Below are 18066 nucleotides of genomic sequence, written 5' to 3'. Positions count from 1 at the left end.
TTCACCTGCCAGCTAACTTAGTTCTCCTTGATTACCTTCCTACAGCTGTTTTCCCTTCCCATTGCCTTCCTGTTTAAGGCCAGGGGTGCGCTGCACAAACAGAGTGCTCAAATGTGCAGAGCTGCTATTTCCTGGTTTACTTGCAGCATGCACACCTGTTTAGGCTTTGTAATGAGTGCTAGGCAGGTTTAGACACACTCCCTAGCTTAGCTATGCTGAGCTAGGAGCAATCCTGAGCCACAGGGCTCCAATCCGCTTACAGTATGCCTGACACACACCCCCATGATGTCACCTATATCTTAGTCTTGCACCCAGCTATTCATACTCTTACACTGTTGGGACCTGCCTCACATGCTGGGGAAAACTGGGATTTACTATCCTTCCCCTCACTTGCATAGGATTTCCTGCTATTGCATAGTTACATGTCTCACACTGAGCCTCCCCTCTTGGCAACCATTACTCACTGGCCAGGTTGTCTTCTGCCTGCCATTGACTTGCATGGCAGAATAGTGATTTTAGTTAGAATGTTTATTTTAGGTTTATTTCATTACCCCCCCCCCCGATCCTGTTTTCATGCCGCTGCCCTATGCTTTAACAGCTGAGATCGACAATAGAAAAAATAAAAGTTTTTTTATTTTCGGTTTATTGTTTGCAGTGCCAATGGCCTTACACTTGGCCACTGACATGCTTCTTCAATGATATGCAGCCTTTATTTGGAGCTGTCATAGCTCCGTTTCGGACTTTGCAGAAATGTACTCGGTTACTAACAGAGTACATTTCTGCAGATAGCACTTGTCTTGCACGGACTATTGCAAGCTTCCTGGATTGCAAAAGCACCTCATTTGCATGGATTTCTCCTGAAAATTAGGTGATTTGCATACCAGGGCTTAGTCCGTGCATGACTAGTGCAGGAGCTCTCATGCACGCCCCTGCAGGCTGTTCCTGTTTCGCACGGCAGACATATTGCCTGCTAGAGCTCCTGCACTAATCATGCACGCCATGCAGGGCATAGAGAATCCGGGGGACTGTGTTTACTGTGACTTATAAAATTTGGTTCAAGACCTAGAACCTAAAGAATACTACCACTATAAAAATAGTTTGTGCTGAAGGGTTTGTCATTTATATTTTTTTTCATAACCCTTATGGTTCTAGAGATATGAACATTTGTTTGAAATGTGAGGACATAATTTGATTCTATCAAAATGCTTAGGCTCTGCCCATTGGCAGTTACAGTGCAAACTTCCTGAACTCCATTGAAGTGAAGAAGCTGGAATGGGAAAAATGATACTCTTGCAGACATAATTTTATTTGACATCAGAAAAATAACTGACCCAATCAACTATGAATTTATGCTTGAACTTAAAGCATTAAAATTTGATGACAATTGTCTGACATAGCTATGCACACAGGCATATTTATTAATTACCAACAATGTGGCAGGCAGTATAAACATTACTAGTAGTAAGCAAGATTGCCCCTTGAAAAGTTGCACTTTGGAAGAAATGGAACATTGATGGAAGAGGTAGAGGTGCAATATTTTGTGCTGAATTATTCAAAAGAAATGTACAAATGTTGCATATGAATTATTTGATAAATTAAAATATTGGTGTAAAAATTACAGACAATGGAAACATATGGGATAGACATATCTTCTTGCAGAAAAAAATGACAAATACTTGGAATCAACAGAACTGATAATTACTTAAGTAGATTTTAAGTCCTTTAAAAATGTTTAGGGAAAAATATGGATATAAAATGCTAGAGATATAATTCTCCTAAGGGAGACAGATAATTTTGATTGTAGAAATATAAAATATATTTGGGAGAAGGTATGGCATTTTTGCATAAGAAGTACTGGAGGTAACAAAGGGGACTGGAGTAATAGGAAGTAAACAGGTTAAATCTTTTATATGTGGCTAAATACAATATAGACAAACAGTAGAAAACAATACAATAGTACATGCAGATGCACTTTAGATGCTAATAACATGAAGTTAAGGAAAAGAATCATGAAAGCATACAAGATGAATGGGCAAAAGCCCAAACCATCACCATACTGGTCAGAAACCTTGAAATACTGTAATTTAGAACCAAACTAGTCTGCTATGGGTACTCAGAAATACATGGCAAACTTGGCAAACACATTTCTAACAGGACTTCTCAGTGAATTACACAGAATTTACTCAAAGGCCTTTGTAGCACTACTGTGTATGAAGCTCCCAGGAAGTAGTAATGTAGCAGTTTGCTGGAGAACGCCAGATACAAATGCGGCAGTCTAGGAGGGTAGTGCTAATGCAAAATTATCCATGTGCTCTGCTCCATAGCTGTACACTGTGATTGAAATAGTAAGACAGAATAATTCAAAGGCAAGCTCTACCATACTATTTGGGAGCAAAGCAATATGGACTTAGCAAAGTACTTTTACAGTGTACACCCACTACTGTCTATGGCCGCAACAGATCTGTTAGCACCACAGCAGGTTAAATAATGTTTGTCTACATGTCGTACCTCTGTGTCTAAGCATGCACAGATATGAGCAGGCTTCTATGTGACAGCTGGCAGAGGAAATACTAAACACAGTTGTCCCAACTGCATTGCACTTGTTTCAGAGATATGTAAACTGCTAATGAGCTTTTGCTACTAGGAAATTTTACATGTCTCTGAATTGTTAGTTAACTCTGGGGCACTACAAGACAACAACAGTGCAGCTCTATTAAGCACAATAGAGCTAACTTCTTTGAATACCATCCATTATTTTAAATGAACTTAAAATGCTTGCTGTTGAGAAGTATTTAAATAGATATAAATCATTGGTAATTATGTTTTGGAAATTATTATTTAAATGAAAAAGTTTCTAAGTATTTGTCGCTTATCTTGCAAACTGTAGCCATAGCAATGTACTTCTAACTTGTACAGTAGCATGATTTGTGACTATTTGTTTCAGCTAGATGGCCTCCTACTTGTATTTAATTTACATGGGCACTTGACAGTAATACTTCAGAAAAATATAAATTAAGGCTATATAGCAGTTATTTGGAATGCAACAATTTGTTATCAACAGATTCTTAGCTGCTTCTTTTAAGAACATTTTTATTAACTTAACATATTTACAGCATACACACAGAAAGGAAGAAATTCAACATCACATACTGTTACACAATGCTAGGAATATATTGAATCATCAAGCTAATCTTATACAATTAACACATTAAGAGCCATAGTATTTCAATAGCAGCATTTCAAGGCTATCCCAACCACTAAACATGTTAGTATGATTTACAGATCTTATTCTGATCATTTTTTTCAGTTTTACATAGTATTGCTATTAAATTTAAAAATTCTTTGAATGTAGGTATGACGACAAGAAGTACTGCAAGCTATGACAGGAGAAGTACGGCAGTGGATGTGTAACATATATCAGCACAGCTACTTGGAATTTTGTAAAGAATTATATGTCATTTGTATATTAAACTGATTTGTACAGATGCTTGTGTTGAAAAATGTGTTTGTAAAGTTGTTTATGTTAAAAATGTTTCAACAGTGCCCTTCTGGGCAAAAAAGAAATGTACATGCGTTATTTTAACAGTTTACATGTATATATTGTAACAGAGGATGCTGGAAGAGAAGAGGTTAATCTCAATCCACTTGACTTTGAGAAATAGTGAGAAAATTAAATTACTGGACCTAGGCCATAAAGATGTTATCTCATAGTTCTGAATGTAGCCAGAGACAAAAAGTCTGTACTAGGAAGCTTCCTGCATTGTCATTGGAGTGAACTAATTGCTACTCTGAAAAGGTGGAGGTTTGAAATTATTTTATGACATCCAGTAGCTGCAGCAGATATTAGCATGGCTGTGTGTATATTATTGACAACTAAGTGATAAATCCTGACAGCTTCTAGCAATGGGGAGTTGCATGGGAACCAGAAGTCAGATGACCAAATGCATGTGATGTCATTCTGTACAGAAATAATGTTTTAATACTAGATGAGAATGAAGTCTCACAACAGTCTGTTTCTTGGAACCTGACATAGAAGGGATCCCTCACCTACCTCATCTTGCCTTGCCTTGGTGAGCAATGGTGTGGATGCTAATTGAACTTCTGTAGCCTGTAGGCAGCTGTCACTAAAGGTGGGTGTACGCTCAAGCAGCCACAAGTTAAACATCCAGAGCTTCATTTCACAACAGTTGTATTTATTTTTTGTTAATTTAGTCAGGGAAAGCAGGCATAAATGCCAGCGAGGATTATGGCAAGCTGACAAAGAACCAGTTGGCCAAGGTGTGTGAAGTCAAAGGACTGCTGTATGCTAACCTGACTAAAGAGGAAATTATTTCAGCCTTAGTCACAGCTCAGACTGTCAACCAGGAGGATAACCAGTCAGATGATGGAAATTTGCAGCCCTCAGAAACAGGACAGTTCACCTTTTCCTCAGAGGACTTAAAAATCTGTCTGGAGTTAGAGAGACTTGAACTGAAGGCTAAATGTTTGGAACTAGAACCAGCAGAGACTGTAGCATTTGGAGGATGAAGAAAAAAGAAGAGACTGTGGTGTTTGGAGGTCAAAGAGAACGAGAGATTGCGGCATTTGTAGGCTGAAGAAAATGAGAAGCAGCAATGACATGAGAGGGAGATGCTGACTATTCACCAGGGTCATGGAGGTAATGGGGAAGGGAATAACTGAACCCCAAAATCAACAAAGTTCAGTAAATTTCTTCCACAGTTTACAGAGTTGATAATTTTGCTAGTTTTATTTATATATTTGAAAGGGTATGTTTGTTTGTGTCTTTCGGCTTTTCCTGGTTAGGGGCCGCCACAGCGGAACTCCGGTCTGCTAATGATTGGTAGTGGATTTTTATGCACTGGGTTACCAGCCCTGATGCACAACCTTCAACTAAGGCATGCCCCATTCACGTATACCTCCACACATAAGACGCTCTAGCTGAGAATCAAACGGGGCAACGTCTTGCTATGAGGCAACAATGCTACCGCAGCACCACCACCGCATATTTGAAAGGGTATGTAAATAGTATAATGTTGACCAAGGGCTCTCAGTACAGTTCCTGATCCCCTTTCTCCATGGTAAAGCTGTAACTACAATTTCTAAATTGTCTGATATTGAATGTTTAAACTATGAAAAATAAATGTTTACTTGAATGTTTTAAGTTAACACCTGAAGCTTACAAAAAAAAGTTTTGTGGGCATAGACGCAAGGCAGATGAAAGTGTGTGTGGTTATACTGCTGCATTAAGCACTTATTTTCATAGGTGGGTGAGTGGGTGACTGGGTGCCTGGTCACCACCTTTGAAGGGCTGGCAGATGTTTTGGTGAGGGAACAAGCCCTTAGCACTTTGCTTGAGGATATGAGAATCTGGTTGGGAGACCAAGAATGTAATCCTGCAAATGAGCTGGGATAAAAGGGGGATCTGTACTTAGCAAGCAGGGCATTACAGCACAAGTAAGGGATACCCAGTGCTGCACATCGATATAAGGGAACCCATGGTGGGCAGCCTAAACCACCATAATAGAGTCCACCAGTAACAGGGAAAGCCACTAGTTCAGGTACATGGCCAGAATCAAGGGTTAAATGTTTTAAATGTAACCAGTGAGGCCACATATCATACAGATATCCATGAAGGCAAGTTAAGGGACAAAAGGTGGGGAAGCCAGCAAGTGGGAATAACAGTATGCCAGTGGTAGGTTGTCTGGAGATAACAGGGGTACCAAACTATTATAAGAAGTTACATTCTATCTTAGTGGATGGAAAACAGGCCACTACTAAGAGAGACACAGCGTCTGACATAACCATTATGAAGCCTGCAGTGGTTAGAGAGGAACAGTACTTGATTGGGCAGTCCACTCCAGTCAGAGCTTTATGAGGTACCCCATTTAAAATGCTTTTGGTCCGGGTTTACCTTGACTGGGAGGGTGGAAAAGGAAGCAAGCCAGTAGGTGTGTTTGAGGATATCCCTGCGGATGTCTTGACAGGGAATGATTTTGACAATGCAGTATCCTGGTCCACTCCAGTCAGAGCTTTATGAGGTACCCCATTTAAAATGCTTTTGGTCCGGGTTTACCTTGACTGGGAGGGTGGAAAAGGAAGCAAGCCAGTAGGTGTGTTTGAGGATATCCCTGCGGATGTCTTGACAGGGAATGATTTTGACAATGCAGTATCCTGTGTGCATGCTGTTACACACAGTCAGGCTTAGAGACTGGCATGTGAGTGTGGCAGCCTGGGGTGACCCAGACAGACCCCACACCTAAAGCCAGGACTGGTGAGTTGGCTATTTCAGGGAGGGAGCTACCCTGTAGCAGTGTGCCTGAGGGTGAGCCACAGCTGCTAGTATGTAAAGATGTTCCCTTGGACAGAGTGACTGTAAGGGCAGAGGTTCCTGCTGTGTTATTTTTAATATTTCCTGTGACTACAACTCTGGTGTTTATTGTTTACTGTAAATAGATATTTAGTATTTTCATGTTTCTTTATTATTTATTATTAAATATATTTAAACTTTTCAGTGTGGCTGGTCCTTTAGAAAATATTTCAACCTTTGAGAGTACTTATATCTATTGGTGACACTGTGGCCACTCCTGAAATCCTGGCTGTTTAGTCAACATTATCTGTATTAATATTAATTTTACTGTGTGTGTGTGTGTGTGTGTGTGTGTGTGTGTGTGTGTGTGTGTGTGTGTGTGTGTGTGTGTGTGTGTGTGTGTGTCAGCCACTTGGAGCAGTGACATGAAACACTGGTTTCACAGAAAGAGTGCTGAAGGACTTGGCTTGGACAATCGGCTAAGGACTTAACTCTACAGCTGTGCCAGTGGGGAGCCTTACTGGGGACCTGGGGAGAGAGAGAGAGAGAGAGAAACCCAGACCCTAGACTGAGTGTGTTCCCTGTGTGCTCTTAAGGGAAATTGTGCTTGATGCAGAGAGGTCTGCATCTGGAAATACTAAGTGTATCCATTTGTATTACAAGTGTACATCTCTCTCCAGTGTCAGTGGTGAGGATTCAGGCTCCTTGATTACTGGCCCACAGTGGGGACCATCACAGTAAGGACTGAATTTGATTTCCAATTGTTTTTGTAATAAGTTTTCTAGCTAGCCCCAGGAGACTCCAGAACAATTGTTGTTTGTCTTTTACAGATAAAGGAAGTAGAACATTAATTAGTATTATTGATCTAGTTAAAGAACAATTATCAAGCCATAAACCCTTAAAACATACCTATCTCTTAATATATATTTAATTTTTCACAGTTCATAAACATGTGTGTCCAATCAGGTTTTACATCTTTACTACATTTCCAAAAGATTGAATAAGTCATTTTACCAAACATGAAGATTTTACAAGGAGTAAAAAAAAAAAATCTATGCATGTACTTCCACATAAAAAATTTCCAGTATAAACCTTGAGAAGTTTGAATAACTGATTTAAGTGACAAAAGTTTTTTCTTACCATCTACTGAGTCACTTAGTCCACTGCTAACTAAAAAGTTCCATAATTTTGCATCAACAATTATTTATTTGTTTGTGTCTTTCGGCTTTTCCTGGTTAGGGGTCGCCACAGCTGAACGCCTGTCCGCTAATGATCGGTAGTGGATTTTTACATAGTGGGTTACCAGCCCTGATGCACAACCTTCAATGAAGGCATGCCCCATTCACGTATGCCTCCACACAGAAGATGCTCTAGCTGAGAATCGAAAGGGACAACGTCTTGCTATGAGGCGACAACGCTACCACAGCACCACCACCGCAGTTGCATCAACAATTATTTATAATGCACTTAAATAACTTGGATAGGCTTCCTTTGTAGAAAATTAATCCTTGATGATAACACTTATATATTCATATATATGTATTGGGGGAATAGTGTTCTATTCCTCCTCACTCATTGTCTACATATTTAATTTCTTACTGACAGATAATATTAACTGGTTACCAGATTCATCCAACTTATAATCTTTCATTAAATATTGTGGAAAGTTAGTTTTTCCTTTTCCAAAGCAATCAGACCATAATACTAATCCATTCCTTTTTAGTAAATTAATTTTAACATTGTTCTGAGTTTCCTTAAATCTCGAGGTCTGTGGAATGGCAAAGCACAAAAAAATCCATTTTGTTATTAATGGAGTTTAAAAAAAAACATTTATTAACTGTTTTAAGAATTGATTTCATATACACAGATTGAAATGCGTTTCCTTCTAAGGTAAATTTTCTTAACCAGAAGAAAATGTTGTTACATATTTCTAATTTATCATATTTGATAAATTTGTAAGAATTTAGCCAAATCTGGTCCTGAATGGTGTTCCATTGACTACTGTAAGACAAGTCTATGCAAAGTATAATAAAGTTAAATTTTGCAGCAATCCAAGAAGATTCTACATCTGGGAAGCTAATACCACTGTACTCCAATAATTTTATGACTTCTTTAAGCAATTCTTCGCTTTTTAGGATATTACAAGAATGAAGTTAACATTTTTTTCCATTTTCATTAAAAGTTTTTTTCTCAAGTATTAAAGCTTTTGAATGCAATATATATATATATATATATATATATATATATATATATATATATATATATATATATATATCACTCCATTTTTTAATAAGAAGTAACACTTCAATTATTTTTTCAAAATTATTATACTCACATCGTGATATATTTTTATTGCTAGATGATATAGTTCTTTTCCTTCCCAATTATATTTATATGCATCTTTAAACTTATTATCTAGAATTTTTCAATTTTCTTCATCTATTTCCACAACTGAATAATTGATATTCATCTGCAAAAAGGCACGTTTTAGATTGATAATCCTTGTTAATTGAGAATCCATCAATTTTTTTTCATTGCTTCTTATACTAGTGGCCAAGGGTTTGATAAGTAATGCAAAAACCAGAGGGACAAGGAATACCATTGCTTTGTGCCGTTGTTTAAAGTGAATTCTTGAGAAATGTAAGATCCAATTTTGATATATGCTTTGGAGTCTCTATACAGGTTTTTTAATATTCCAATAAATTGTTCTGGAAATGCAAATGGTTTTAAAGTTTTAAACAAGTATTTCCAATCTACAGAATCAAAGTCCCTCTCGATAGCTAAGCTAATTAGGGCCAATGTATTGTTCATTCCTTTTGCTAAATGTAAGATAGCTACTATGGTTTTAATATGATCATACATTTAGATAAATCCTGTTAGATCTTAATTAATCTACTATATCTCTTAATCTTGTAGTGATGATGGAAGTAAATAGTTTATAGTCGACATTTAATAATGAAATAGGTCCATATGAGGAAACTATGTTATTATCCTTTCCTTGTTTAAGTATAGGTGAGATTATAGAACATTTCCACAAGGGAGAAATTATTTTGTCACTCTGAATTATACTGAAAATCTCACTCAGTAATTCCAAATATTTAACAGTAGCAGACAATGCCATTCCATACTTGAACCATCTAACCCTGGCTCTTTACCACTTTTCCCTTTTTTAAAAGCTTCTTTAACTTCTATTAGGGTAATAGGCTTATTCACTAGAGGTATTTGTTGGTTATTAAGTTTATTAATAATATTTTTCTTTAAATACTTGTCAATTTTGTAATTATTTATTGATTCTCATGAACTTTTTTAAAAATATTAAGCATTTCCTCTATGTCTGAAGTAAAATTATTACTGTGAATATTTTGGATATTATTGACTTGCGCCTTTTTGCTTAACATTACGTCTGTAACAGATTTTTAGCATTCGAGAGGCTGATGGTGGGAAATAATCTGGCTTAGTGATGCAGAAGAAAAACTCCTGTGTGTCATATCAGTGGCTTTACAGCCAGTACCTTTTCAAACCCCTAAACTGGGACATTTCTTTCTGAACTATTAAATTCTGTATGACAAACTAAGTTCAACTACTGCAAAAGACATTGTTACTTTTTACTAAATAAAATGAGGCTGTTTAGAATTTTATTTGTTTCCATTTGAGATGCAGGATTTACAGGAAAGTTACAAAACTTGAAAACATTTCTTCTGTAATAGACATTTGCCATTTTTCATGTATTTTTTTTTTCCATGGGACACAACAACATAAGCCTGGACTGTTCTCTGAAAAGAGAAAAGGGGTCCCATCAGTAACTTGATTAGCTTCCTGGTGTGCCAGTTTTTTTGGGGGGGGATTAGTAAACAGTAACACATCACTAGGGCACCAGTGATACTCATACTTTCTACAATGGAGATCAGTAGATAAACAAGCAGTATTAAAGTGATAGGAGAGCCAGTGGATATTGTATGTATAAAGTGTGCTTGTGGTAGCATGAATACACATTGGCATGGGCAAACTGTATACTGTCTCCCTTAAAGAAAAAGGTCATATGTTAACAAGTCCACATAATACTACTGTGATCCTGGTCATCCAGCCCTCGCATTCCATTCATACAAAGGCTATGTGGGGAAACACTAGGACACTGAAGGTGTAAAACAAGCGATTAACCTGGACCAGAGTCCTGAAGTTAAGGAAGAGGTTATAGAAAACAAACAAATAGGTCCAGCAATTTTGCATATTTTTCCACCCCATAGACAGTGCTGGTCATAGGGAAAGACAAACTAAGCAGTCACAGAATATGAGCTGCAGGGGGACTGTAAAGTATCTTTAGGATATGGCTAAACATACTAAATGTTCTGCTGTGGTAGCTTATATTATTAAGTTCACATAAGATATTGTAAGGCATGGAACACGCACCCAAAGCCTGGTTCTACCACTCCCAATACTGTGTGGGTCTTACTTGGCCTCATGATGACAACTTTGTATGAAAAGCAAAGGGAAATCCATTCAGCTGCATGCCAAAGCAAGACAGTGAAAATACCAAAACCTGTGGGAAAGCTAAAGGCTCTTGGGTGTAGAACAAAAATTATGAAGATGATGTTATATGATTGAAGACAGCATCTAAATAATGGGTGTAGAAATACCTTTATAATTACATTACTACCATTAGTGTGCTTTTTCCTAATTTGCTTACTTACCTGTCTCCAGGTGCACTGGCAGTTGGACAACTTCTGGCTGTACAGAATTCAGACATAGCCCCATAAAACACATTGACCATCTTGAAAAAGGCAATTGCTGCACAAAATTAAGAAAGAAAATGTTAGTTTTCCATCACTAGTGTGTTAAACAATTCTAATTTTCTGTCACTTCCTTGGAGCCTTGATCTAATTTAGCTGTTCCCCTGTCAATATTTCTAACCAATACCCAAAATGTACCATAACTGATTAGTGAGGAGATCCCTATACAAGTACTACATTTTCAGTGTTCCATCCACTAGGCTGAAGCAGGAATGGCTTTCCTCTGTGTATTAAAATAAGTGAATCATATAATGGCTGATAAGCTTAGGTATAACTAAATACAGAAATATTTAAATGCACATTAACTATTGCAGACCCTCCTCCCTTGTTTACTCATATGCAAACCCTGAAAAGTAGCCCATTCTCAGCAGTGAAACAAATGAAAATTTACCTTTTCATTTAGTGCTGATAAATTATTGAATATTTATCTACTTAAAAGAGCTACAAAAAGGAAAAGGCCACAAAAAGATGTCCCAAAACAATATATAAATATGAAAAATTATCCTTCCAATTTAGTTTTATTAATTATAAAAATATATAAACATGATATACAACAAAGAAATGCACCAGATGAATGCAATAACTACCACACTGTTTTCAGTACTGATAAGCAGAAAACACAACTGAATGGCAAGGTAGAGTCATATTGTGACTTTATGAAATCTACATGCTAAATCAACATATAAGGATTTACAAAAGTACTTATATTCAGGTAGATAGCAATATCACGCAGAGTATATGCTTAGTGAACTAAAAACACCTTCCTCAGTCCTCATAAGTGGATGAAACCCAACCACAGCCAACTGATAAAAGAACAAATGTTGTCTAGCTATCAAAATGATGTAGTATGATAAACAATATTGGTAACCTTCTGTAACATCTTACGGCTTGTACAAGTTTCCTGGATTAGTTAATAAAGACTTATTAACAAACTGTGTCATGTAAATAAGTAGCATTAAATGTGGAAGAAATTACTAAGAAATAAGATCCATGTGAGTACTAGAAAAGGCATTTTAAACCACCAGAATCTGCTGTTTATAAGTGCATATTACCCTTACTTACGTTAGTCACAGCCACTGTTTCTCTGTGGCTGGAGAGTGATTGAATAGCCCAGTGACAGGGATTAGCCTGTGCAATGTGTGTTTGCTTCCAGTCACCTCAGGCATGTTTTTACATGCTCATCATCTAATGAACTCCAACTCAGATAATGTTACCCTTAGTAAAACATTGGCTGCCTAATATTTTTCTTTGTTTCTGTACACCTGTAGAGGTAAGGCCATGCATTATCTTTTGTCTGATTTCATTCATCGGTACTGTTAAGAAATTGTTGGCTAATAACTCAGAATCCATTTGACATTTATACCTCCACTATGATATGGAATGCTCTTATAGTATATTTCTGCACATAGTTACGGGAGCAGTCCGTTTATTCATTGTCCCTGTATAACAGTCACTGCAGTTTTAGCTAGGCAAAAAGGGGTAGATGCAAACGTAGAAAAGAATTAATACATTTGAGGATGGTCCATAGGACTTCGAACTTTGACTAGACAAATGTTCATAGCTATATCCATTACTAGGCGAGCTGCCTTAATAAGCCATTCTAAGCCTAGCAAATTTCCCTTCCAAAGGTGAGAATCAAACACTGTACCTTGTGTCTGAGAGTCAAACACCTTAACCATTATACCAACCCCCAAGCATGTCATTGTACTAGTAATCATGAGAGTGTCGTCAGTGAGGGACAGTGGGATGGAGAGGCAGAAGTGAAATAAAGATGGGTTTAATCAGCTCAAAAGACAGTACAGTCTACAGTGAAGATCTGTCAATCAGTTCATAGAGATTTGTTTTTCCTCAGGCTGAGAAAGTGAACACAACCATAATTTATTATCTGCACAGCCTATGTTTGTGAGAGTCAGTGTGCTTTATGGCTCATTATCAACTTTTTGCTCCTTGCTTCTGCCTCCCTCTACACTGGCACAGTCATACATATTGGTTTGTGCCTAATATTATGCATTCTATGGCCTCCAATAATGGATAGCTTACGAGCAGGCATATGGCACACAGTATAAGAGCCAATAGCAGGGGACACAATTGTGGAAGAAGAGAGCTCAAATATCAAGGCAAGACATAAAGATGTATTCTTGGTACAGTGCTCTGAGACTATTAGTAACCCTGAAAATAGTTTGTAGAAAGGGTGCCTTATAGTAATGGCACAATGACTTGCAACACATTATATAACCTTGCAGTAGTAATACACATAACCATTTAAATATGGAAACAGGATGAATGCCTTGTGGCTTCTGACAAAATTAAAATAAATCCAAGCAATACCCAGAAGCTAGTTGATGCTGTCATCATACAGCTGTGGTTTAGCAGCATACCAGCAAATACAAATACATAGGATATGTATTTTTGGTTCATTCATTTATTAACCAACCAAATGCACTTTATTTGGTTTTTAATTTAACTACATAAATGCACTGCACACCAGGGACCTTTAGTAACTATGACCAAGGCCACTGGACTATGTGGAATAACTGTCTGCTGAGCGCAACTAAATATTTAAAAATGCATAAACATAACACCATACATAACTATTTGGATTTACTTGGTGACATGGCAGGCCTAGTGAACACTCTTGAATCATTTATTTTACAGAGGAGACTGGGGTGAGTAGAGAAATAATAAAACAGGAATATAACAGAACAAAACAAACATGTATGGTAATACGAGTACTACATATGTTGACCTAATACAGAGCTTTATTTATTTAATCTTTTCTTAAGCAGGTAAGATGAATTTGCCCTTTTCAACCACTGTAAGTCACATTCTGCCTCATGAAAAAATAGCAACTACACAGCAGTTTTACACATCAATAACGTGCAAATATGCAATAGCTGATGAAGGCTTAAAATAGATGATATTCTATTAACATAACAGCAAAAACAGCTAATATAGGGGTGAATCTAGAGTGTTAGAAAATGTACAGAACATTAAATGATATACTGCTGGAGACAGAACACTCTCCAACAAAATATTAATATACAAAGACATTCTGATAAAAACAAGTTCATGGTTTCATGTCAGCAGTTTAAATTGCCATGAAGCACAGATGGAAAAAACAAACAGCTGATGGGAGGGGGACAAAACAGCAGGCATTGTTTTCACTTATTACTGTGGCTATGCATGAAAAAAGCAATTAAAAAATAAATAAATAAAAACTGAATTAATTAAATCATCACATCCATTTCCCATATTACATGAGCCTCTTAAAAAGCCATGATTAGCAAATATGGCAGAAAAAAATGAACAACAGTAAAGTACAGTTGATGAGTAAACTAAGCATAACAGTAAATCTTTGAATGGTAACTGATGCAGTAGCCTTAGGTATATGAGTTATACCCTGCACAGGATAAAACAGCCGGACAGCTTTCAAAGCTTCAGGGCACATTCCATGCACCAAACTGTCAGTCAGCTCAAGCAGAGCAGACTAAAAAGACAGGTTTGGGCACCACGCCTTTCAGAGCATTCATGCCAACAGAGAGACAGAGTGAGAGGTTGAGCTAGGAACAACAAAAAATTAATGTCCTCAACCTGGCATGAACAATACACCACAAAACGAGGGGATGGAGGGAGGGAGCCGCTACTGCAGCAATGATCATTCAAACATTTACTGTTGTGGTAAGTTGACTTAAACAACTGTACTATGTTCATCATACTGATCATTGCTGCAGTTGTCTTAGCTATATTGCTACATTACCTTAGCTTACTACATTTGGGATGTGGAAGGAGAACAGTCCAGGAGCAGCTGGAGAACGGCCCTAGCAAAGCCTGATCTAGACCTGGAGAAGGAATCAAGCTTATAGTGTGTTCTGTACAAGGGACCAAGTTGCAGCTTTTAGAATACTTCTAGAATCCAACCCAGTCCACAAAGCTATAGATGAAGCCAAGGCCTTGCCCCTGCCTGGAATAGTTTTGCTGGGGTGAGTATAAAAAAAGACAATTAGCCTTAACCATTTGGAAATTATCTATTTTGATAAGTTGTTCCTTCTTCTAATAATCACACAAAATTAGCAATTGATCCCAAGATCTGAAATATTTAGTTCTGTCGAGATATTACCAGAGTTTTTTGCGGATATCAAAGGTATGGAGTATCCTTTCTCCCTCATTTCTAGGGTCAGGAAAGAAAATGGGGAGATGGATAGCTTGACAAAGTAAACTTAGATAACATTTTAGGCATATAAAAAGGATCGGGTCTCAAACATGGTCTCTGTGGAAAATGAGATACGGTTGACTTACCATAAGAGCTTGCAAGAGTTTGCAACTCAGATTCTCCTCTTGCACTGGTCAGAGCAATCAGGAAAACTATTTTCCATGTTACCAACCTCAAGTCAGCCAGGTTAGCTGGTTCAAGTGGAGCAAGACTTGGTTTCTTTTTTAACACAAAATTAAGATTCCAAGGAGGAAGCCGCACTTATTCAAGAACCCTTTCAAAATCATTTTGACATGGGAATGCATTGAAAGAGGAAGATCCATGAACAGACATGCTGAAATGATACATGAACCTTGACGGAGGAGTAAGAAATGCCAGAAGTTAGTAACTTACACAAGTATTTTAAGATCAGAGAGAACAAGCCTTGAATGGATGTTGATTATGTTGTTGGTACCAACTAGAAAACCATTTCCATTTACTAATTTATGATTTTGTAGTAGCAGGCCTTCTTGCCTCCATTAGTACCTGCTATGTATCCTCAGTAAATAGGTGCTTAAAGGGAATTAAGAACCCATCATCCAGGCAGGCAACTGAAGTTGATTGGGATCGGGTGTATCAAACACCATTCTGTTCTTGCATGAGTAGATCTAGTCTGTGAGAAAGCTTGTGGTAATTGCTCCTGGCCATATCCAAAAGAAGAGAAGAGAGAACCATGGTTGCTTGGGTCAGAATGATCTTGGGAGATTTCTTCTGAATCTTCAGAAGTACCCTGGATATCAGTGGAAGTGGTGTGAAAGCATACAGAAACATTCCTGTCCAAGAAAAAAAGCATCTACCTTCCAGCCCATCTTGCATGGAGTCCTGGAGAAGAATCTTGCCAGCTGATTGTTCATAGTGGAGGCAAATGAGGAAGAATAGGTAACAGATTTTAAAGTGACTTCATTTTAAATTTTGGCACAATGACAAACAAATTTAGGAAAGAAAGATCCAGAACTAGTTACCAAACATTTTCTTTATTTGTCACTAAAAACATCCTGGAATAAAAAACCTTTCCCCATCTGTGAAGGAGGAATTGATTCTATCACACACTGAGACAGCATGTGCTGAAGGACAGGTGGAAATAAAAGTCTGATCTGGTCTTGGACGAGGGATTACCAACCCCCCCCCCCCCACAAAAGAGGAATGCTCTCCCACTGTCATCTGTAACTTTGATGAATGATCTTCAGAACCCATTTGGCTGAAACTATTGCCAAAAAGAGGAGATTCAGACTTCCTGGAAGGGAATAGTACAGTTGTGTACACTTACCATAAATGTAGATGTTCGAGTGTATTCATTGTTGCAGTCATCACATTTAAGTTATCTGTTTGCAGTAGCCCTCAGTCAGCCCGATTATCAAAGTCTTGGGTCCTGCATCAGTTGCTGTCTCATCTTCCATGATGTTAGGTAGTCAGGGGTATAAAGCATGCAGCCGATGACATTACCTCAGTTTTTCTTGTCCCAGATGTCAGGTGCCCCCCTAATGGGAAGCATACAAGGTTACACCTCCAAAAAAAAGCAAATACACCAAAAAGCTTTTAGGCATAGTAAAGGACAGTAAAGGTATAGCCTAAATATGTCAGGGGGCTGGAGGGAGAGTAACCAGGACTGCAACAGTGAATACACTCGAACATCTACATTTATGGTAAGTGTACACAACTGAACTATGTTTCTTTGTGTTTCACTGTTGCAGTCATCACATTTGGGTAGATTCCCAAGGCTGGGAGGAGGCAATTAAATAGCATGAGGACCAGCTATAAGACCCTGCAAGACTGCAGTGGCAAAGCCAAATCTGGATTTAGAGAAAATTGGTAAATGCTAATGCTTGGTGAAAGTATGTACAGAACTCCAGGTAGCAGCTTCTAGGATGTCCCTTTTATGTACACCTCTGAGAAAGGCTATAGAGGTAGATGCCGCCCTGGTTGAATGGGGTCTTGTCCCCTGTGGGATAGGTTTTCCATGATGCTTATAGCAGAAATGAATGCAATGGCCTATCCATTTAGAAATGGTTTGCTTTGAAATAGCCTTCCCCTCTGCCCCTGCAGCAAATGCCCCCAACAGTTGTTCAGATTTCCTTTGAGGTTTAGTCCTGTCCAAGTAAAACCTAAGTTGTCTTTGAGGTTTAGTCCTGTCCAAGTAAAACCTAAGTTGTCTGTGCACATCTAAGGCGTGCAGGATCCTTTCCTCTTTGTTCTGTGGATTAGAAAAGAAGGTTGGCAAATGAATGGACTGATTAAGAGCCACACTGGATACCACCTTGGGCATGAAGGAGGGACTGGTCCTGAGGGACACCCTGTCTGCAGGACAGATGAAAGGCTTCACTGCCATAAGAGCCTGTAGTTCAGATAACCTTCTTGCTGAAGTAATTGCTAAAAGGAAGGCTGTTTTCCAAGAAATAAATTTTAACTCTGCACTTGCAGCTGGCTCAAAAGGAAGAACAGTGAGTTTTTCCAATACAAAGTTAAGATCCCAGGCTGGAGTTGGGGCTCTCCTGGGTGGTCTTAAGTTTTTGGCCCCTGTGAGGAACTGCTTGAGCAGTGGATGACAGAAGAGGGGTGGTTCTGTGTTGTAATGAGCTGAAATGGCTGAGGTGAATTTTGATAGAGGAAAAAGAAAGGCCCCTGTGAAGCATCTCAGTTAAGTATTGAATAATCTGAGGTAAATTGGGTGCTGCTGTGCCCATCCCTTGAGTTTGGTTCCAGGCACATAATCCTTTCCATTTTTT

The 18066-nt window shown here is 38.1% G+C and overlaps 1 protein-coding gene across 2 annotated transcripts in view; it reads right to left on the bottom strand.

Annotated features, from left to right (window-relative positions):
• The window catches only part of LOC122815843 (MOB kinase activator 2-like), a 586795-nt gene that overhangs the window by 97134 nt on the left and 471595 nt on the right, over positions 1 to 18066 (bottom strand). For both annotated transcript variants that reach the window (XM_044088657.1, XM_044088656.1), the window contains exon 4: positions 10996 to 11092. In XM_044088657.1, coding sequence (XP_043944592.1) covers positions 10996 to 11092 — 97 coding nt within the window. The remainder of the gene's footprint in view (positions 1 to 10995; positions 11093 to 18066) is intronic.

This window comes from Protopterus annectens, chromosome 11.part0, assembly GCF_019279795.1.
Source record: "Protopterus annectens isolate FY-2018-M chromosome 11.part0, PAN1.0, whole genome shotgun sequence".
Taxonomy (NCBI): domain Eukaryota; kingdom Metazoa; phylum Chordata; order Ceratodontiformes; family Protopteridae; genus Protopterus; species Protopterus annectens.
Note: the sequence above shows the minus strand (reverse complement) of the source record. Positions and strands in the feature narration are given on the sequence as shown.